Source organism: Haliotis cracherodii, unplaced genomic scaffold (genome assembly GCF_022045235.1).
Source record: "Haliotis cracherodii isolate W230 unplaced genomic scaffold, xgHalCrac1.p SCAF_23, whole genome shotgun sequence".
Classification (NCBI taxonomy): domain Eukaryota; kingdom Metazoa; phylum Mollusca; class Gastropoda; order Lepetellida; family Haliotidae; genus Haliotis; species Haliotis cracherodii.
This window is the reverse complement of record NW_027266279.1, coordinates 6746041-6770109: the sequence shown is the minus strand read 5'-3', so window position 1 is coordinate 6770109 and position 24069 is coordinate 6746041. Positions and strand designations below refer to the sequence as shown.

Sequence of the window (24069 nt, the reverse complement as noted above, 5' to 3'; positions counted from 1 at the left end):
CACTTAATTGCTGTTATTTATAAGATGCTAATCCTATTTGTTAATCCCCATTTTTGTGTAAAAAAAAATCCTTAATTCCGACATCAAAACTCTGAAATGCTGAATACTGCTGTGCTGTTAATTACTTAATACTGACATACTATAAACATATGTGTGGGGGTGGCTCACCCAAGAATATCCCTAATCTGAATTCAAAGTCCTAAACAATACATTCAATTTTGTACCAAACTGTGCACATTAATAACTTGTAACAAATAACAAATTTTGTCGTTTAGATTTTTGAAATTACGAGTCGAGCTTTAAGGTGTGACTCGATAACCCTTACAGCTTAGGTTTGTCTGGGCCCTAACTGCAACTATATGTCTGGCGTGGCCTGGAGACATTTCAAAGATTCCCTACACAATAACTTCAAAGATCTAGCTTGACTAAAGATGTAATTTGGAGTATATTGCACATATACCAAACTGAATATTGTAAAGACACATTTTGGCATTAATATACTGGCTTTGATTAAACATACCTGCTTGCACTATTCAACAGTCACACAATATATATCCTTGATTGAGTCTATGTAAGTAAACACAAATTAGTAAGTCCCAATGAGATATCTTGTACACAGTGTCCATCTTGTAGGTGCCCGTGAGGCGGTTTCTGTATTTATGCACGGTCTGCATGAAGATGGCTGTGGTCGGGTCTCTGTGGGATAGGCGTGTATACTTCTTTTCTTAGGTCATGTGCAGGAACGACATCTTGAAGGGGAAGTCTTAGCAGTGTTGCTAAGATATTCGAGCAGGGAAGGTTTGGGATCGGAGAACTTGTTCTTGATTGAAGAGGTTCTTGTTCTTTCTTCAATCTTGTTAAAGGCCATTTCTTCGTTCTTGGTGATTGGCCCCCAGGAAGGTAGTATATCCTTTTAATAAGAGACTGTCACTTCCTACAGTTTTGTGAACCATATGCCATATGCAAAGAGGTACAGGAAAGGACAGACTAAGAAGTCTGTCATACCCGATAGCTCCACCAAATTAACAACGCGTGTCGGTCTGACGTTGATTAATGAACAATTTGCATACTCATATATGCAAGGGGCCGACATATGGTTCTCAGTAGGAAGTGACAACTTGGAGATGATGGCTTGCGGTATATACAGTTTTACTTTATACATGTAGATATATACATACAAAAGACACTATGTGCCAGGTCAGCACATAGTGGTAGTGGTTGTTGTCTTGGTGCCCCGGAGCACCCAGCCTAACCCTAGCTAGGCTAAGGGTTAGACCTAAGACCTTTCTTTTCTCCTTCTCTCAATCTCTCTGGACCAAGGCTTATATAGCCAAGGTCACCTGAAATTTAGTAAGTAATAAATATAAATGTAAACAGTAAATCATCAGTGACATACTTGCACATCTCGTTCAGGATGGCAGACGGTCGATGTACACAAAAATAGGGATTAACAAATAGGATTAGCATCTTATAAATAACAGCAATTAAGTGTTTCAAGGCATAAAGATGTCATGGCTCCAGGGTAATGAGCCTTTGCAATTAAATGTTCTTCAGACAATGGGTGTCGTAAATCAGTCGCTATGACAGTTGTTTTAAAAAAAGTTATAGCTTGGAGCCAAAATATTTCTTACACAAATAACACCTTACTGCAATCTAATTTTTGTGGCAGACAATTGATTGTTTTCCAACAGTGAGTGAGTATGGTTTTACGCCGCTTTCAGCAATATACCGGCACTGTCACGGCGGGGGGACACCAGAAATGAAGCATTATCCCCTCTACCCCAGTCCCAAATACGAACCAGTGATTGAACAATAGTGAACCCAAATCGGAGAACGATGTCATACAATACGCCAGGTTGCAAAATAACGCTCTAAATATGACATAAAATGGATAGCCTAGTGGTTAAAGCGTTTGCTCTTCACGTTGAAAACCCGGGGTCGATTCCTCACATGGGTACAATGTATGAAGGCCATTTCTTGTGTCACCCCGTGATATTGCTGAAAGTGGCGTGAAACCATGCTCACCCACATGCTGCTACCTGCAAGTATTAACTATTCGACCCCCTCAACTTCTAAGTGATACCGCGTCCCTTGGGCACGCCAGAAACCTATGATTGTGGGTTCGAATCCCGGTTCACACCGATTATGTTTCTAGGTTTGTCAGCACCATACCCGTGCTCGTGGGTTTCACCGAAGTGGTAAACGTCTGAGACCTGCATCACTTCGGGCTTTCCTCCCACATTAAGCTGACACGCCGTGATACCCAACTCACTCACTCACTCACAGCGATAATGCTAGAATATTTCTGACTGCGGCGTAAGACAACAAACAAAACAAACAAACATTGTATTTTCCCGATTTGGAGTTCTGTCTCAACTCTCTAGCGTTACACTGATGGGTCTGTATAGGTTAATTGTCTGCTCAATGGGTATTGGTTTTCGTTTAAAGAGCCACAATTCCCATTCTGATCAAATGTATTGCCACACCGGGCATGTTTTGTTGACGCATCATTGACCAAAATAATGTCCGATGCAATACCCTATTTTGATTTTTTCAGGTGAAAAACTGACTTGCCCTTGCTTGTGTTTGTGACGGGTGCCAAAGTGGGGCACGATACGCTCACAGTTGCGCGCACACCCGATTCTTAAACACATGCTTGTGATATAGTCGGAATCGTGCTTTTAGCAGAGAATTCTTTTGATCATGGAAATTATCTTGGCGCATTTATTGATAACTAACACACGGACACCCTCGGTAAATATCTCGTGTTTTGGTCCATAACTTTGAACAAAATACATTTTCAATACAAGACAATGATGCTCTGTATATGTAGGTCATATACATCCATTTCAGGAGTCCCCGTCGTGATATCGCCTGAAGAGCGAAATGTTGGGTGTTCCATTCCCTTGCCGCGTCATATATCAGAAGACGTTAAAAGATGGTACTTGTTGTTACCCTGGCTGTCGCTAGACACTTAGGGGCTAAAACAAGGATTGGCCGGCTCGTAGTCAGTTTACAGTGTCTGATTGTGGTATTCATGTTAAACTGCAGCATGGCAACCTCTCTCTCTCTCTCTCTCTCTCTCTCTCTCTCTCTCTCTCTCTCTCTCTCTCTCTCTCTCACACACACACACACACGCTACATAAGTGCAATATTCTCTGACGCGACCGGTATCACCATACATCACTATCGACCCACACACACACACACACACACAACCCCCCCCCCCCCGCCACCCCCCCCCCCCCCCCCCACCCACCCACCCACCCCCAGCCCAACCTCCCCTTCCACACACACACACACGTCGGTATGTAAGTGCAAAGACCCTGAACACCATGTGAAACCCATTCCAGTTCACCACCTCCATCCTCTTAAAGAATGAAAGCAGTATACCTCGGCGATAGCGTGCCTTGATACACCTGACTGAGAGGGCAGTATGGTCACGATACAGTGAGCAGGACAGTCACATGAATTAGTGACTGTGTACATTTGGGGTGAAGGACCAAGGCCACGGCAACCGAACAGGTGCGATTTGTCAACTCAAATATGTGTACCCCGGAAGACCGGTTGTTTCCTGCCTTGCATGGCACTCTGTCTGTTAATGTGTATCCGTGCATGACTGGAGTGTTCTTTGCTCATGGTAGTTTGCGGGTGCGTGTAGCTCTTCTGTGGTTGAATGATGGTAACGTTGTAAACAGGAGCAGTTCTGAGAATGTTGGAAGTTCTGAAAATGCGTTCAGCATGAATAGGTTCGCCCTGATTATGTTTCAAAGTTTTCCCCTGCCCGTGCTTGTGGTAGTCACCAAAGTGGTACACGCGATGGTATATCTGGAATACTGTTAAAAACGACGTTAAACCCAACTCACTCACTCACTCACTCACTCACTACTATGTCAATGAGTAGGTATTGCAGCGAGTGCATCTTCGAATGCTAGTATGATCATGAATTATCGAGGCTCTAATTGAATTAGATGCAAAAGTGTGTAAGAACATAGATAGGTGCATCCTCGAGTGTCTGTCGTTTTGGTCTTATTGGGACCCTACAACAGTGATCAAAACGAGTTGTCGTTCCGTGTCGTCGTGGTCGATGTTAGCCATGACGATACAACTCACCTGGTCAAGGATTACAGTTACTCCCAACTGCCCTCATCAGCATTCATGTCCTGGCTCATTAACAACAATTTACTGAGCTTCAATCCATCAAAACACAACTTCTAAACAAGACATAGTAGGCTCGTCACAGAGTGAGTGAGTGAGTGAGTGAGTGAGTAAACGGAGTGATGGCGATGTGTCCAAGTCAGCTGCAAGCCCGCACTAATCTGCTGGTGTCAAAGGTATCTTTTTAAAGTGTTCGAGTCTGACCTTTCTTTGTCATCAATTTCAAATATTTAATAATGTCCGGAAAAACAGCGAATATGATCACCTTCAAAATATACTAACATACCAAAGAGTGTGTGAGTTGGGTTTTAACAGTATTCCAGTTATATCACGGCGTGTCAGCTTAATGTGATGCATTAGGTGATGCAGGTCTAAGACGTTTACCACTTCGGTGAAACCCACGAGCATGGTGCTGACAAGAATAGAAACATAATCGCGGCGAACCGGGATTCGAACCCACAATCATAGGTTTCTGGCGTGCCCAAGGGACGCAACTCTGCACAGCGAATCGCGGCGCCTTAGACGACTGGGCCACCCGTGCCCCCCAACATACCAAAGAAGAAGAGAAATGATCCTATGTAACTTCGTATAACCTCAAAGCATACACATCAGGATATATTAATCAATTACAACACGCAAGCAATCAATTATTACAAAATATCAAATGTCACTGCTTATGGCCAAAATATGGCACCACCGTTCCCAAATATTTCAGATGTATCTGGCCCTTCGAATATACTGGCTGCTTTCTGGTCTAAAAACACAGAAGATCATGTCCTGATTGGTAAGGTGTACCCAAGGCTGACCACTGTCTGCGAGACCACAACAAAAGTCAATGTCAGAACACACGGCCTTGTCCCATCACACTGCTCTGTCCTGGGTTTGGCCATAGCAGTGAAGGATGATATGTCCCGACAACTGCAAGAGTATTCAGTGGTCACTGTCTGACACTGAAAGCTGATGCATTCACAGCTTGTGACCAATGGTCACTGTCTGACACTGTAAGCTGATGCATTCACAGCTTGTAGGTAGGGGTGACATCTTGTGAGATGTTAAAGACAGAGAATAAGCCCTCGGAGCTGGTGTGATGTTTTAGCACCAGAGCTTGTTGGACAGCAAGCATGTAGCGAGATGACTGATTTGGTGTGGACCAAGCCACAGCGGGTGATGTGCTCGTCTCTCCTCCGACCAGAATGGGGTCGGGCCATTAATCTAGAATTTAAAAAGTGTTAAACCACTATTGAATGGAACAATACGACGTAGGCATGTGGCACTTTCAGCTCAGACTATGTGGACAGTGATAACATTCCTTTCTGATGTATATGAGCAGAATTAGGCAGTAAATCGACTGTAGGGACTCATCACAGGTTCACCTGAATAAGTCTAAATTATTTCAAAATAACCTTTGATTTCATACTCTGTGAAATAAGGCGTAAATCAACAAAAATACTTCTCTCTCCATCTTGTATCTGTCAAGCGACTTGTTTAATGGCTGTATGATTCATCTCAATACCAGAAAGAGCAGATGAAATACGTCATTTGTTTTAGCCATAAATGGCGACATGTGGCGAACTTCACTAAGAAAGCACGGGAAGTATTCGTGGCATGCAACGATAAGTTTTTTACATACTGCCCGCCATTCTACATCTTTGACAGTAGCAGTGCCAGAAAGCAAAAGACTAACGGAACCAATAAACGGAATTGCGCGTTTTGTGCGAGAATCCTGTTGGAAAACGTTCATATGAGGAATTAACATTTTAATGTCTTTATCGATATTTGTCCATTAGGCGAGCCAGTCTTGTTCCGCCTGCTTTAAATATCCATCGATCGCAGAGATTGATTAACAATGTCATGAGTAGTTTCCTAAAAAATCGCAATATTTAGATCTATGTCCATTCTAAATAAATCATCAATTATAGTGACATATATGAACCCATTTGTTTTGGGAAATGTAGCGAATGTACACATACAACTCCCAATGGAAGTCAGAATTCCGTATGCACGCCGTGAGCATGAAAAAGGTCCACACTGGTCGGAGGAGGCCTCAGTGTTCTTAACATCAAAGAAATAAGTACATAAACAGTAACTTGAAATTAAATATTATCATGTATCATCCATGTTTCGAAAGAAAGGTTTCCATGTATTATGAAACCTTGGAACTGTCTTAGTGCATTCTCCACTGTCTCTACAGCAATAACCGACTGTATCTTAAAAACAATGATAACAATTGTCACCGGGGGGGATTTCTATAGAAAACATTTTTCTTGTGAAAGTTAATTTGAATAAAAAGTGAATAATCCTATTCCGCCCACCACCTCCCTTGCTCCATGCATATTGCACCATAGAACCCTGAAATAAAACATTCAAAAATCAGTATGAGGTTGATCAGTCCCCAATATGAAATCTGCAGTGATGTAATTGAAACAACTCCGAAAGGAAACAATTTTTCTGAACAATATTTGAGTGAGTGAGTGAGTAAGGTTTTACGCCGCTTTTAGCAATATTCCAGCAATATCACGGCGGGGGACACCAGAAATGGGCTTCACACATTGTACCCATGTCGGGAATCGAACCCGGGTCTTCGGCGTGACGAGCGAACGCTTTAACCACTAGGCTACCCGACCGCCCCGAACAATATTTGAATGTGTATGAGAATATATTGAGAATTCTGATGCTAACGCATATATATAATGTAGCCTACTGTACAGTGAACATTTTCCAAGTTAACCTTGAAGTATGTCTCTCCATGAGCTAGTTTATGCGCCTGACTTCGTTTTTCTATGAAAACATCATCATTTTGTGAATCAGTGGTAGCATTATATGTCACTGTGTATTTGGATTGTCCCAAGCAACAACTGGGAGTGGGTTGACCAACCGTTTAAACTATTCGCATGCACTGACACTTTAAGTACTCTGTGATGATAACAACGATGCGTCAATTACGTCCATGTTCGTCTTATATATAAAGGGGCGGTCGGGTAGCCTTGTGGCTAAAGCGTTTGCTCGTCACACTGAAGACCCAGGTTAGATTCCCCACATGGGCACAATGTGTGAAGCCCATTTCTGGTGTCCCCCTGCTGGAATATTGCTAAAAGGGGCGTAAAACCATACTCACTCAACTTTAACATGAAAGGCTAGCCGTCTCGGTCAAGTCCTCCAAATAAGTATCTATGGTTTCCGAAGGGGATAACCTACGACCCATAACAGTTTCTAAAAGGGCCCACGTCAGTAGAGTGAACGTATGTGTCCTTCAACAATTTCTCCACCTCGTCAAAAAGGATGATTTCGTCCCTTACCGATTGTCAAAGATCTTTTTAAAATACAGTGGGAAAGTTTCTATGCATTATTCCACATTTTAAAGTTACATAAAAGAAAGAAACGGTCAAACCATTCTGCATTTATACCATTTGATTTAATTTGTTACAATTGTCTAAGGTTTTTGGGATGCATTTTTACTTTATAACAGACCCGTGAAGATTCGGGGTAGAATAGGTCTTCAGCAACCCATGCTTGCCGTAAAAGGCGTCTATGCTTGTCGTAAAAGGCGACTTACGGGATCGGGTGTCAGGTTCGCTGACTTGGTTGATGCATGTCATTGGTCCCAATTGCGTGGATCGATGTGCATGATGTCAATCACTGGATTGTGTGGTCCAGACTCGATTATTTACAGACCGCTGTCATTGCTGAGTGCGGCGTTAAACAACAAACCAACCAACCAACCGACTTTATAACAAGTCCAGGATATCATACCTCCATCATACTATGACAGATACCCAGGACCCATTCGCATTAAAAGCTTCACTTTGAGCCCGATTCCAATAGCATGACTGACGATCGCTAGTTTTCTAATCAGAATGTACTAATGTAAGAGATAAAGAGAGATGGTAAGGTCACTTCCGAAACGAAGCCATGGTGGCCACCGGCCCCAGAGTATGTCGTATAATACAATGAACTTATAATACCCTGTTATTCCATATACACTACTGCCTAGAAGTTCATTCCCCTTACACGCATGGGCAACGCGTTACGCAACCAGTGTGCATCGGGTTGGTCACGCGTGTGATACCCGTGTGCAACGCGTTGCACACGGGTGTGCACCCCGTCCGCCACTCGTGTGCAACGCGTGACACACTCATTAGAGGGGGAACAAACTTTTGACCAAAGGAGGACCCGTCTTAAGCTGAACCTGGAGGTGGTAACAAGGAGAGAAAATTTTGTTATCCTGACGAAAAATGATAATGCACATGTATTTCCTAATGTCTCCTTTCTTTATGTGATTTTGTGGGAATAACATGAATACTGTTGTGATCAAATAGATGTGTTTTGTTTTATACGACCATTGCTTCTAAATCCGATGGTGTTAAGAGAATACATGGTCCTGGAACATGTTATTGCAATTGAAATGCTTTTATTGTGATTTGACATTAACCGTCTGTAGTACGACTTTCAGTGATAATATGTATGAGGTTTGGCGGCGCATTGTTTTTATTGGACCCTAATTACTTTATGATGACTTGGACTCTTTATCACAGCTCCATAGCCGTGAGGCTGGAAAAGAGCAGCATGTAATTAATGAGGGTGGGTTAGTTATATCATTGAGGATACACTTGAGGGAGAGAATACTAATTACCGTACTACAGGAAGAGACCTGTAGACGTAAGCGCGGGGTTGTGTTTTAGCTGGCCGTTCGATAATGGCCGCCAGGAGAAGTGAGCTTTGACTGCGTCATCTAAAATAAATAATAAGATACAGCAGTGTTATTTTCACGGTCTGTTGAATAAACTCCCAGTGCAACGGTCAATGTATCTTCTACTTGATCCTTGATACATCATTTTGGCATTCACAATATATAGTATTTCAACGTACAAAAGAGCACTGATCTAAAGCAATTCCGCGGGAGTAGTTGTTACCTGTGCATTACTGTATTTTCTCAGTGAGTACCCGGATGATATAGCAGAAATCTAGACTTGTTCGCGACCTGTGCTCGCCATTCGGAAGCGCATTTTTAATGAAAGTAGAAGGACATATGGTAACACTGATCAACAAAAATGAAATACAGTTTTTGAAATGTAGGTATATTTGTGGGGAGCATCGGTAATGGTGATGCAGTTTTGATAAGTCACTTGCTTGGTAATTGTGCGATCTTCGTGTACACTATTTTGACTTGCAACACAAAGTAAATATTTCATCTGCACATTGCTTATTTTACCGTGTATATATGTTTACATTCAAAATGTAAACAGATTTCACTAAGGAAATGTATTAAACGCCTAAATATTCAGTTTATTTTACAAATTAACTGAAAAATATGTCCATCTTTATTAATATGATAACGAATTCCAAATATTTGTTTATGTTTAATATCATCACCAAGTACAGTTCTGTGTTGTTTGGCTTCTTTTCTTAGCATAATTAATATATTGTGATGTGTTTAAGCTCTTTTGGTCGTCTTTATCATTTTTAGTCAGTCGGTTAAATAAATGAATGGATTATTCAGTCAATTTGTAAAATGACTGAAATATTTAGATATTTAATAAATTGCCTGAGTGAATCATATTTTACACATTGACTGTAACATATACACGCTAAAAAAAGAAAATACTTGTGAAAACAACGTCTATCGCGCATCGAAAAACTTCCCAACCAAACGGAAAGGAACAAGAATGATTCTGTTCAAAGCTGCAGCGAATGAATGAAAACAAAATGCAAATATCATTATTACAACCTACCAAAGTTATAATGTATCCGGGAATATCAACATAAAGGAACAATATCCATTGCGTCTGCAGCTGTACAAAAATACTTATTCGATGTCAAATGTCTATTTGAGAATCAAATACTTTAATAATAATTATTTGGAAACAATATTTGGATTATATGAAATATATTAAAATATTTAAATATATCGTTTTTAAACGTTATTTAAATGTATCGAATATTATAACCCGTGTCTGTTTCTTAACTGATCACTTAGTTTGTTTCAATTGTTTCACATAGGTGCCAAGTTAGCTGAGAAAGCCCACGTGACAACTATTTTTATAATGTCCACGGTTCTTAAAAACATACATTGAGTTAGATAACAATGAACAACCAGTCAGTGTATTATCGGTTACCCTTTGAACAAAGTATGTTGTTTTTACATCTGTACTTCACGCCATGATATGAGTGTATTCCCTAGGTTTAGTAACCCTACCTTCACATGTAAACACTTACTTTTGACATATCCACTGTGCAAGATAACAGTAATTAATCAATCAACGTATTTCCTGTTGATCCTTTGATGTCTGGAAATGATCAGTTGATTTACAAAAAAAGTAAATCAACTGATCATACATCTCTTGCTGGGCTGCCACGTGCATAACTCACATTCCACCTCACTTCAAACCTGGATTTAGATTAAATAATTACCCCAGGTACAAGAAAGTCCAAATTTGAACCTTTATCCGGTAATCTGAGTGGTGCTACAACTGAGTATACATAATATAAATTCATTAACTGAGCAGCATGTGAATTACGACAAATACAGAAGTGTAGGGTTATACCAGAAAATGTGGATGACAACAAGGGAGTAGTAATTGTATCATCCACGCAATCCGAAATCCGCAAATGCTTTCACTCAGGGATACTTTTTTTATTATCAAACTGTAACAATCAGGGGTATTTCCAAATAACGACATCCGATGAGCTTTCGCCGTTATTTGTCTGTTTGTTTAGGCTGAAGAAATTAATTACCATGCGCCCTTTGTTGAAATCTTCATAGATCACGGGTAACCAATCAGTTTTCAAAAATGCGTAAGTTTATTTAGCTGTCCTTGCAGACTGGTAGCCCAGTCTCTTGTCACGCTCGGTTGCGTTAACGAGCAAATTGACTCACGGTAGCTAGTAAGCCCAAGCGGAAATCCAAAGGTCGTATTACCTGAAGAATCAACCTTCATTTGCGAAATATCTACTGCTCTTAAAATCAATATTTCTCCCAATACTAAAATTCAGAACTTTCTAACCAAGGATTACCAGTTGAAACTGGTCGATGGCTGAACATTCCCAGGGAAGACAGCCAGTGTCCACTCTGTGATTCTATCGCTGTGGGAGATGAATTGCATTATTCATTCCGATGTGAAGCTTTACACCAACGGCGATATGAACTCTTAAATAAGCAATATCTTAAGTTTCCAAACATTTAAGAAAATTATGACCACTAACAGTGTAAGAAATCTAAAAGGCCTATCTAAATTCCTTAACAATGTGTACAATACAATTGGTAAATTGTATTAGTATCCACGTATCCTATTTTTATTATTTTTGTTAAATTGTACATAATAAAAATTGTAGATAATTGTATGTCATGTTATTCTAAGAATAAATGAGTTTGCGTTTGAGTTCGACACCCGAGAAGAAGCCAGAGATTAGTGCTCCTTTTTGAATAGTTTACAATCATGTGTTTTAGGGTTAGCTGTGTTGGCTTAAACGTATTTTATTTCAAAAGAAATCTGGATCGGTAAACAAGCAAAACTTGCTTATGTAATACCTCTCCAGGTAACAACTTAACAACAGCTGGATATATATATATAAGAGAGTGATGAACATAAACATACAAAATGCACAAATGAAATACACGAAGCCAGTACACTGAAGCAAGTGGTGTCTGTGAAATAAGGTAATGCAGTTTTCCATTAATACTACATGCATAAAATTAAGCTACTCAAACCTTTTGCTTTTGACAATGATGTCATGAACTGATTTAAGAAGAGTTATGTTTGTAGAACTGCTTAACTACTGCCATGTAATATCATGTTTAGATCATACCCATGTGTGTAGAAATACACAGTGTTTCTGATATTATCGTATTTTTTAACAGTTATAGAAAAAGTGAATTGCATCTTCAAGGTGATATCCACAAGTGCAGTCTGGTATGTCTGATACATGTCGTCTAAACTTATCAGCGTTTAAGTCACTGCAGCCGAGCCTAAGGCGACAGTGGACAATTTGGCATGATCTATGAAAATATTTGAAGTCAAAATTATTAATAATTGCATCAGAACGATTAATTAAGGATTTGATTTCTTTTAATGAGCGAGCATTAGTTACTTCATCGGATAGAGGGTTCCGCAGGTTGATCATATCCAGAAGAAATGATAATAAGCATAGGTCTGTGTTCTACATTTGATTGTTTGTATGTTGAATCTTTTTCTAAGGTTATATTTGCTGTTATCAGAGAATTGAATATACACTTTTCAAATATTTTGGCTAAGCAACTTGTGAGTGCTACAGGTCTATGATTTTGGCATTCATGTTCATCGCTGACACTGACACCGCATCAGCCCGGCAGTGGACTTGACACAGTTATTTGCGCACTGATTATATAACTCCTACAGACAGGTGGGGTGGTTGTTCAAAGCGAAACGGACGACCCCGTCTGTTATCTAATAAATGCTGTGCGGCGCATTTGATCTTGCCTCCAACCATACACCTTATAGTAGTAAACGACGATCAGGATGGCCTGGAAATAAACACAATTCTGTCTGCCCAGTGTATCCACAATTAACTAGAATGCTTCATATCTACAAATATATATAGAGAAAATTGCCTCAGTGTGGTTTATCATGTACAATGCTTTCTTACGCTTGGTGAGGCAGACTGAAATTGAACATTAGGATAACGTCAGCAGGGATAAAAGAGGTCATACCAAAGAACTTTATTTACTAGTGGAAAAATCAGACATTCCGATCAACCACTACAAGCCCCGGCCGGATCTCAAGGTTGACCAGATCAACACCCCAAAGGAATATCTCTACGCCAAACAAGGAGTCCCTTTCGTCATGGTGCACAAGAAGGGGGGGGACAGGACATCGAGTACGACATCACAAACTACACAGACTTGTACCACTTCTTCCAGAGTAGTGGCGTACCGACCTCAAACCACTTCGTCGCCAATACCGCCGCCCTCCTTGCCAAGAGTCTCTACCAGAATCCCGACCCCCAGGATGAGAAGCTGACCAAGAGACTACTACAAGGACTAAACCTAATTTTTTAAATTTTTTTTTTTTTTTTTTTTTTTGGGGGGGGGGGGGGGGGGGGGTGTTTGCACTTCTTTATTTAATCATTACGCTTTTTTACCCTAATAGTATAAGTGCTTCCCCGTGTGCGAGATAGGCTGAAGTCGGAAAGCGCACGTTAAATCTCCGAGGTACCTATCTACCAGAACTTTATTTGCTGTTCTGGTCATACATAAATATATGTAAGTTACGTACATTGGGAGGCTAGATTATTTACAGCTTACAGCAATATAGTGCAAATATTATGTTCAATAAAAGAAAACGTTGATAGATCTATAACACACTTTTTGTACTTTTAAACAAACTGTGGACTTTTAAGACATTTTCGCTTATTGTAATAACATCTAGCTAACCAATCATGTCTATCTATGAAATCTACAAGCATAGTTGCTGTCAAACCTAAAAAACATATACAGGGAGGTAAGTTTTGACTTGCCAAGCACCTTAAGGTGAGTTTACTTTTAAACTGTCAAAAGCTATTGTCCCTTCAATACTAGTATAAGTCTGGAAGCTGTCTCTCGGACTGTTATGAGTTATGATGTATTTTATGATATAAATGGGGAATGTTCAAATTAGTTACTGTCATTTAATCCAACGTTCTAACTGTCAACTGTCTCAACAGGATCATAGGTTTGGTTATATATCTCCTCCCTGTCTCTATGTCTTAAGTTGTTAATCGGTAACTGCGGTCCAAATGTATCAACTTATTCGTCTATTGTTGCAAACTTGACTGATTTAAACATATCTTATTGATCATGAACTACTCAGTCAGTCATGCACCTGTATCAGAAATGTAAAACCAGCCATGTTTCATGTAGTCCCAATATCACTGAAAAATGCCGATGTAACGTGACATATACATTTACTCACAGACAATATATTTTTCGTGAGAGTGAAGCACAATTTTATTAAAGTTTTATTAACAATTTCATAAACTATAATAATATTAATATTAAAATTCATCATCACTTGCCAAGTTTATGAAAATGTCCCCATTTGGGAGATGTCACATATAAACAAGGATTCGAACTAAATTTGATCGTCTTTGACGCTGAGGTTTATCCCCATTTTGCCAGCAAACTGCAGAAGATTAACAGTGAGTGAGCATCGTTTCTATGTTTATACAAGAAAAGATGTCATGCCAAAAACGCTCACAGTAGTTAGTGAGTAAACTCACGACCTGTCATGACCTGGTTGAGTGACTTCCTCCAATCAACATGAAAGGATTACCCACAGAGAAAGAAAGGATTAAAGTCACCCATAAATCTTCTCCTAACGTAGTACTCCAACTTCTAAATGCCTCTCAAAGAAGGATTAAAATCCTAAAGATATCCTATCTACGTGGTATAGGTACTCACAACCTCTAATAATAAACTGTTACGTTTGGTATCCCCAGCAATACTCACCATGGTCATTGGGCAAATGTAAAAATCACAAACCCCAACGAGATTCTGTCAACATGGTCACATCCGGTGATTGTGAAGATCTCAAATTCTATCAACTGTCAGACAGCATGGCTGTTCATATTCATTTACAACATCCTCTTATAATTAGTATAAAAGTGTCCCACACAAAACCTTCTTTTATTTATTCTTTCAAAATACAACACAGAAAGTGGGGTGTGGGGAAATGGGACATATTCCTACGTGAAATAATGAGACATTAGTAGTGGTGACGGCTATATCATAATTGTACTGTCTAAAGCATAAATTTGGCGAACGAAAAACGTTATATTTGCAATCAGATGGAATGACTCGTGTGGGCAAATGAATATGTTCGCAATCCACAAACAATCAAACAAACAATTAATTTTATTAATGGCGAACATTTACCAACCCGCGACAATCGTGTCAACACGGGGGTTCCCCTAGCAATAAACTCGCATCTAAATTCACTACTGTTCTACTGTCGGCTAGCCACAATGGCTAGGCTGGACCCTAGTGGAATGGTTCATGCCATAAAAGTCTAGCAACCGAACACTAATTAAGATGGGCCGACCTTGTATTTACGGTCTGGTGAGCACAGCTCAATGGCCGCTCATTAACTCAAATTTCACATCTCACTGTTTTGTTTTATCTCACTATTCATTTGATAAATTTGTCAACTTCAACTGGAACCCGGTCCCGTGTTACACGCGTGGCACACGCGTGTGCAACGGGTTGCACACGCGACGCACACTCGTTGCACACCCGTGTCCAACGGGTGCTCACCCCGTGTGCAACCCGTTGAGCACCCGTGTCACATGCGTGTAACACGCGTTCTCAACGCGTGTTAGGGGAATGAACTTTTAGGCAGTAGTGTACCTATGTTTCTTCGTCAAATGTTGCTTTCACAATGAACATGATCTATTTTCATTTCAGAAGATTCAAAGTTGATGGCCATGGCCGACGGAAGTAAGGCCGGAAGTCTCGCAAGCGTCACCGGAAGTAAAAATGTTCTGTACTCGGAAGATATCACGTAAGAATGACAGTACAGCGTTACTCCTTGTCTTATAGGAACGTTCCATAAAATGACTTCTAACAGTACTGGAATGAATCGATATTGGCTTGGCTTGTTTCAGTCCTGAGCAGTACGCTTAGTTAATTATATAATTTGGATGATATGATATAAATCTTTAAGGATGCTCATTAACTGTTGACGTGGGAATCTGTAGCTTGGACTGGAGTCATCCCACAGATAGCACCTACCCGTGAAGACCCAGGGTAGAATAGGTCTTCAGCAACCATCCTTGCCATAAAAGGCGATTATGCTTTTCGAAAGAGGCGACTAACGGGATCGGGTGGTCAGGCTCCTGACTTGGTTGCTGCATGTCATTGTATCCCAATTGCGTGGATCGATGCTCATGATGTAAATCACTGGATTGTCTGGTCCATACCCGATTATTTACAGACCGCCGTCTTATAGCTGGAATGTTGCTGAGTGTGGCGTTAAACAACAAACCAACCAAAACCGTGTCAAACAACAAACAAACAAACAAAAAGTTATCCTTGATCGTATGCACTCTAACTTGTTTAGACAGGTGCGGGTACAGCTTTATGATACTCACAGGCAGAGTCTATGTCAATGAAGAATCCACGTTGCCTCACTATAGGCATAATTGGAAAGATAGAAATTGCAGGGTAGAAATGTCACATCACCATGTTTGTTCTTCAAACCGTAATAAGATGTTTGATCAATAGCAATGTGTTTGTGCCACGAAAATATGACTCCAGCTGTGCATGAGCAAACACGTGGAAAGCTGGAATATTACTTATAAACTATGTCAAGAAAACACATTTAACTTAACTAAACAAACGCAGGTGCGTGTCGGTACGAAATGCTTTAATTAGGATCGACTTGGGCCGCACGTCCAACTCATGATACCCCAATGGAGCATGTTTAAACTGAAATCATATGATATGTTTGTTGTGGATGTAAACAAAGTATCTGTATGATTCCCCGACTCAGACGGTCGGTAGATGACGAGACAGTATACAATGACATACACATATCTTCTGAATGACTAACACGCTAAGACCGCGTTGTGTGGTTCAGTGGACTAATGTGAATATTTAAGGCTGGCTCTTAACGTGGCATAATGGGTGCGGGATTGATATAGAAAACATTGACTGAAACAGGAGAATAGAGTGGATAGAGCTGTTGTGCAAACGTTGTAAACAACGTTGAATATCTTTATATTTTAACATGGCTGTACATATTTGTGTGGGTCCTAGGGTATTCACCTTTCCGAGGCAAGGGTGTAAACTCACTACAAAAGTCCAGTTTCCAACCTTGCCGAACTAGGCTGGAATTCCTGGGCCCGATCGTAGCGCCACCAGTGGATATTACGAATTATGTCCCTTCTATGCCTCTCCTATGGACCAATCAGATTCTACCTCTCTGATAATTGCATTTCTTTCAAACAAAACGGCCCAGTCAGGACTATCTGATCTATAATCAAGATCTATATTGTGATAAAACGGGTCTTACATCGCGAAGTGCATCAAATCACGTGAGCACCTTGATGAAAAACATGAAAAGATTTAGAAAATATCTGTTGACAACGAGTTAGCGGTGCACATGCTTTGCAAATCCTTCTATCTACCGAAATCTGCATGACATTTTACGAACCGGATTTCGATTTCGATTGGACTATGTTAGACTTGTTAGCCCAGCCAAACTGTAACTCCACAGTACCGGCCTAGTTCGGCAAGGGTGGAAACTGGACAATGTCTATCGTCTGTGTCACAACTGTTTGAGTACACGTAGAAAGAACGCACTTGGAGACACAACGGATCACCTTCTGTATATATCTTGTCGATGAACATTGTAGTGTGAAGTGTGAGTTGTGTTAAACGCGCTTTCAATATTATTCCATTTTTTTCACGGCTTGTGTCAGCTTGAAGCTTTCGCCAAAAATGTTAAACGTCTAAGACCTGCATCACTTCGGCCTTTCCTCCCACGTTAAGTTTGTTTGTTTTTAAAGACGTACACAGCAATATTCCAGCAATATGATTCCGGCATATACATGATCGAGTCTGGTCAAGACAATCCAGTGATTGAAATCATGAGCATCGATCTACGCAATTGGGAAACGATGACATGCATCAACCAGGTCAGCGAGCCTGACAACCCGATCCCATTAGTCGCCTCTTGCTCTACGTTTGCTTAAACTGGAATACAGATATACGCGACATAACCCCAAATCACTGACTCACTCACTCTGTGTGGGAGGAAGCCTGAAGTGATGAAGGTCTTGGGTACCCGACATGGGTACAATGTGTGAAGCCCATTTCTGGTGTCCCCCGCCGTGATGTTGCTGGAATATTGCTAAAAGCGGCGTAAAACCATACTCACTCATTCGACATATTGGTCACCTTGCGCCTAAACATTAATGAGTGTGGTTTAGTTGAACGCCGCATTGAGCACTCTCCATGTCATATCAGCCGGGCATTTTAGAAATGGGTTTCAAACATAGTGAGTGAGTGAGTTGGGTTTAACGCCGCTTTTAACAGTATTCCAGTTATATCGCGGCGTGTCAGCTTAATGTGGGAGGAAAGCCCGAAGTGATGCAGGTCTCAGACGTTTACCACTTCGGTGAAACGCACGAGGACGGGCATGGTGCTGACAAACCTAGAAACATAATCGGGGCGAACCGGGATTCGAACCCACAATCATAGGTTTCTGGCGCGCCCAAGGGACGCAACTCTGCACAGCGAATCGCGGCGCCTTAGACGACTGGGCCACCCGTGCCCCCGGTTTCAAACATAAACCTGTGTGGAATCAAACCCAGGCATTTTCCGTCACGAACTAACGCTTTAACCACTAGACTACCCAACCGATGAATATAATGTATGTCCGAATATATTTTCCGGTCCACAAGACACCCCTTTACTATTGGGATGTCAGTTTAGCCACAAGGATCCGCTATTTATGTGTTCGAGTCCGCGTTTCGACCCGATTATGACCTTTGGCGTATCAGAACCATGCCGGTATGATTCACCACAGTGAGTGGGTTTAACGCCGCTTTAAACAGTATTCCAGTGAAACCCACGGGTGTCATGCTGACAAACCTGGTAACATTGTCAGAGCACCAAAGTGGTAAACGAACGTCACTGCGTCACTTTGGGCTTTCGTATCTCAAATTATTTATTTTATACCACAGTTTTGACAAGGGGAGTTGGTGGAGCCGGCGGACAAGCTTGGAGAAGAAGATGGCAGCTCTGATCGTGGTGTGCCTCCTCACTGCAGTAATCTTCCTCGTAGTGGTCATAGTGCTAGCGTCCGAGCGGAATAACGCTGCCCCAAACAAAGAAAATGGAATGACGATGCCCTCCCCAGCGCCAAAACCAGGTAAACTAAAATCTGGGAGGCTGCCCCCCCCCCCCCCCCTCACACACACACACACACACACACACACACACACACACACTCCCCCCAAAAAAAACAAAATAAAAAAATCAAAACAAAACAAAACAAAACAAATTAAAAAATTCTCATTTACCCGCGGATTGAGATTTTCATTATTTATTTTAAGTTGTTTCATTCCCAACGTGGTATATTCTGTGTTTTAGACGATATTTTATTCATAACCCACAACTCACTTGGAAATAGACATAAGATCATTCAGGCTTGGAGACCCCAAGGATAGTATTTTCTTTCTTATTATAAAACAAAACGTATATTATTAAACACGTTGTTTTTTAACTTTTTAAATATTTTTAGGTTTAGAAATACACTTTTGATGGTAAATGTGAATGTCTAAAATGACACCAATAAACCGCTCATCTCCCCAGTGAGGGGATAGTAATGAGTGAGTGAGTATGGTTTTGCGCCACTTTTAGCAGTATTCCAGCAATGTCACGGGGACACCAGAAATGGGCTTCACACATTGTACCCATGTGGGTGCTCGAACCCGGGCCTTTGGCGTGACGAGCGAACTCTTTAACCACTGGGCTACCCGACCACCCCGAGTGGATAGTAAGATACCAAGCAGTGAAATATTTATCCAAGACACATCTTTTGTGCAAGCAAGGCACGATGTTATGTAGGGATGAAAAAAAGAAATGTTTAATTTCTCGGAAATCGGCGTGTCATTTTAAATACGATGCGTCAGTGATTTTTATTGCCAACAAAAATATTATACAATTTCCCTTCGTTTTTATGAAGCCGATTCTGTTAAACTCGGTTAGGACTGGGGAAGAGACATATATACGAGTATCATACGAGTACGCTACGAGTGTGTTACGAGCCCCGTAGGAGTCCAATAGGAGTCCAATAGGAGTCTAATAGGAGTCTATTTAGAGTTGCATACGAGCACAACGATCTCGATACGAGCTGTACGTGTTTGGTACGACTTTGGAACGAGGTGGCTACGAGCTGCTACATAATTCGACGGGAATTTGTCACATGATTTAACATGGAGGCTCGTATAGCTCGTATTAGACTCGGTCAACTCGGCGATAAATTTTGCAGACGATCCTCATACGGGTTCTGTACGAGCACCACGAGGTCGCCAAGAGGGTATAACGAGTAGGACGAGTGTGTTACGAGTAGTTACGAGTTTGTTAGGAGTTGGCTGGCAGCCCGAGTGTTTTGAGGTTCCAAAACTATCGTAGATCAGTACGAGGTATCCCGAGTTACACCGAGTTTAGTACGACCTCGCTACGAGCTCCATACGAGTATCCCCGAGTCAGCTTGGGTCCATACTCGGGACGCAACTCGGCAAAGTGTGAGAACCCCTTTAGCTTGTGATTCATTCTTGAGCGTGGCAGTCAAATAACTGCCACAGCACAGAATAAGCAGCAATACAACACCCTGGACTTTTGTAACCTTATATGCATACGTTTCGCTCAACCACGATCACAAAAAATTAATCGCGTCTCTTACAGAAAGACACTGGAATACCTTGGGGCGCTATATGGTTCGCAATCTCTCTCAGGCGTCAAAACGTTTGTATTATAGTTTCAATGTGCTTGGAAATACTCATGTCAGAAATTCAATGTAACCTAAATAATAGAAATCTTATGAATGCTGCTGTAAATATATTTTCCTTTCCGAAATAAATAAAAATATGCAAATTACGACACGTTTTAGTTAGATTCGGTATTGAAACTTGCCCAACTGTGTGGAGATATTCAACTACCAGTACATTCTTTCTCTCACGTAGTCGTGGACACATGCAGGGCCAGGTTTAAACTAAAGTCATCATTAAACCATGCGAATAATATGTAAATATTAAAACATGCATTAGCAATCCTCCATGAACCGCGCAGATGAAGGCGAGAAAATTCATTCCCTAATCATAAGAAATCTCAACTAAAAGCAGATAAAGAAGATAAACACATTTCAAACAAACAGTTCTTATACATCGTGCACTAAAATTGTGATCGCAACATCGATACGCCACAAGAAACGTATCGAAATGCAAAATTTACAATCATGATATGTATCTTCAGGGCAAATTCAGACGTCGACAGCTCTCGTACACTAGATATGGACTTGATGCTCGTTCATTTCTATACACACAACTGATCCGAGTCTGACTTTAAAAGCTTTGCATTTGTGGTATGATAAAGGCTTTTAGCACCCATTAACAAAACGTTTGATATTCTTCACTGGCCCTCATTGAGCATTCGTGTAAGCTATACCCATATATTACCGCCGATAAAAGTGTACTAAACTGAGATGCGGGTCATGCATCATATTATAACGTCTAGTCTCATTAAAATATCGTGGTGGTTTTTATAGACGCCTGCAGGCTCGAAATGGTTGTTTGGTTGTCTGCAGTTTTATGGGTAATAGTAATAAACGTGCGTTCTGAAGCCACCTCGTTGTTATTGTTATCACATAGTACATGTGATGATCTGTACTCAACCCTGAGGTCGCTACTTCCCATTGAGATTGTGCACATTAGCGAGTGAGGATGCGTTATGCCGTGTATGGGTGTCAGCTTAAGGTGAGGCGAGGTGAGGTGAAATGGAGTTTAACGTCGCGTTCAAGATTATTGCACTTACTTTGCGACGTGCATGCATGTGTGTGTGTGTGTGTGTGTGTGTGTGTGTGTGTGTGGCTGCTTGGACTAGTCCGGACTTATGCCGATTTATAGTGCCGGCTCACTGAGATAACATGTCACATTAATACCCCACTCAGACACAGTATGCTGACTCCGAGCCGAGCAGTCCTTGTTTTAGCCCCTTAATGCCCAGCGCCAGACAGGGTAACAACAAGTACCATCTTTTAACGTCTTTTGCTATGACGCGGCCGGGGATCGAACCTTGGACCTTCCGCTCTACCACAAGACCACGGAGGCAGTCCAGCTTAAGGTTAGGTGAGGTGCGGTGAGGTGAAATGTAGTTTAACGTCGCGTTCGTGATTATTGCACTTATTTTTGCAAAGTGCATGCGCGTGTGTTTGTGTGCGTGCGTGCGTGCGTGCGTGCGTGTGGCTGCTTGTACTACTCCGGACTAATGCCGATTTGGTAGAGCTGGACCACTGAGATACTCAGACACAGTATACTGACTCCAAGCCGACCAGTCCTTGTTTTAGCCCATTAATGCCGAGCGCCAGCCAGGGTAACAACAAATACCATCTTTTAACGTCTTATGGTATATGATGCGGCCGGGGATCGGACCTTGGCGGTGGGGTAGTCTAGTAGTTATAGCGCTCGCTCTTCACGCTCGAGTCGAGTCGACTCGGCCCGAGGGAACAGGGAGTCCGAGCATTTTTGAGTGAAGTCGTTCAAAACCCACTTTATTTATCTGAGTTCAAACTTTATTTTGGTTAATGATAACTCTAATAAAACACAGACACTTAGTTTGACACAGGATACTGATTCTAATGTCCACACCATGCCCAAATGTATTGTTAAAACTGAAACCCACAACGTTGTGAGTGCGTTTGTTATTTTTAACCATTTAACCATTGACCTTCCTAATGGTAATGTTTCCCCCTGTAGCCTGACATGTTAATTATTCACATTGTCCAAAAGTGCTAATACCTCGCTACACGTAAACTGGGCCAACGTTTCCCGCAAAGCGATGTGCTGTAGACCTGTCTCCGTCCCTCTCGACAGACAAACCCGCTTCACGGAAATATGTCAAGGTGTCACCACAGCGAAATGCTGTGTTGGGAAATAGGTCTGATAGAGCTAGACTGGTACCTGCCCTTCGCCTCCTAGCGGCTGCAGGCGAGGAGCGCGAGCGCTCTAGGGCAGGTAAACCAGTCTAGGACAGGACGTGGCTCCCTGTTATGATTGTTGCCGAATAACATAAACTTGATTTGTGTAATAATTTACAGTTTAAAAAATTGTTTTTCATAATTACTTATGTATTTCGTATGTACACATATCAATATACATATTTCAGACAAAGATAAAGTTTCTTTTAAAAGTTTGGTTACATCTTTCCAACGATTACACATCCCCATGTCCCCTTCTCCCATGTAGTTTTCTCTAACCCATAACAACAGAATCACTATGATCCAGATGATCAACACGGCGCAAAGCAATAAGGCACGGCACCTGGCGCCGTGCAAAGAAAATTTGCTTTTCCAAATTTCTTTTCTTTATTTTCAGCTGTTTGCCTTACACCTGATTGCGTGGCCACATGTAAGTAGTTGATTTATTGTTGTGTGTCAATCTGTTTCTTTTATGACAATTTCATAGTTATTCTTCTATAGTGACATAAATAGCTCAGACGTCTGACGCGCCGCTTCGCGTTGTGTATGAGGGTAAATCGAAAAGAACGTGGCCTCACGTTGAAACCATTCAGAATCAAAACTGTTTTCATAGTATGACATTATGACCTTGACCTCAATACATTTGACCAAGTGCTTTTCCACATGAGAATAAGGTGTAAATCTTACCATCAGCTGGCCGTCTTCTGGGCAGGATGAATTTGAACGCCGACCCCTGTGACAACTTCTACGAATTCGCCTGCGGTTCATGGATGGAAAAGAACATTATCGCTGAAGACAAGTCCGCCAACGACATCTTTAGCAACCTCGACGACAGTCTTCTCATTAAACTACAAAGTAATGTCGCTGTTACATCAGTGACCGAACATGTTTGTAAAGTTTTCTAACTTGGTGAATTTCACTGTCAACTCAGATACTAACATGTTAGTTGACTTTACTAATCACCCAACCGGTGGCACCCGTCACAAACACATACAAAGGTAAGTCAAGTGTTTACCTGAAAAAAACACGGTAACAAATGGTACAAGTCAAATTGCATCAGACATAATTGTTGTCACTGATGCGTCAAATTTGGAAATGTCCTACAACTGTGTGCCGTAATTTAACTTTTTGAAAGCTTTACTGAGGCCTTGAATGTTGTAACCTTATTCAAACAAGAATAGAAAGAATAGTATGACGCTCT

At 41.2% G+C, this 24069-nt stretch overlaps 1 protein-coding gene across 1 annotated transcript in view; it reads left to right on the top strand.

The window, feature by feature from the left end:
- Positions 1-24069, top strand: part of LOC139471635 (neprilysin-1-like) — a 51267-nt gene that overhangs the window by 3849 nt on the left and 23349 nt on the right. Inside the window, exons 2-5 of the mRNA XM_071254037.1 lie at positions 15572-15668; positions 18856-19043; positions 23266-23298; positions 23562-23723. Coding sequence (XP_071110138.1) covers positions 15586-15668; positions 18856-19043; positions 23266-23298; positions 23562-23723 — 466 coding nt within the window. The 5' untranslated portion in view covers positions 15572-15585. The remainder of the gene's footprint in view (positions 1-15571; positions 15669-18855; positions 19044-23265; positions 23299-23561; positions 23724-24069) is intronic.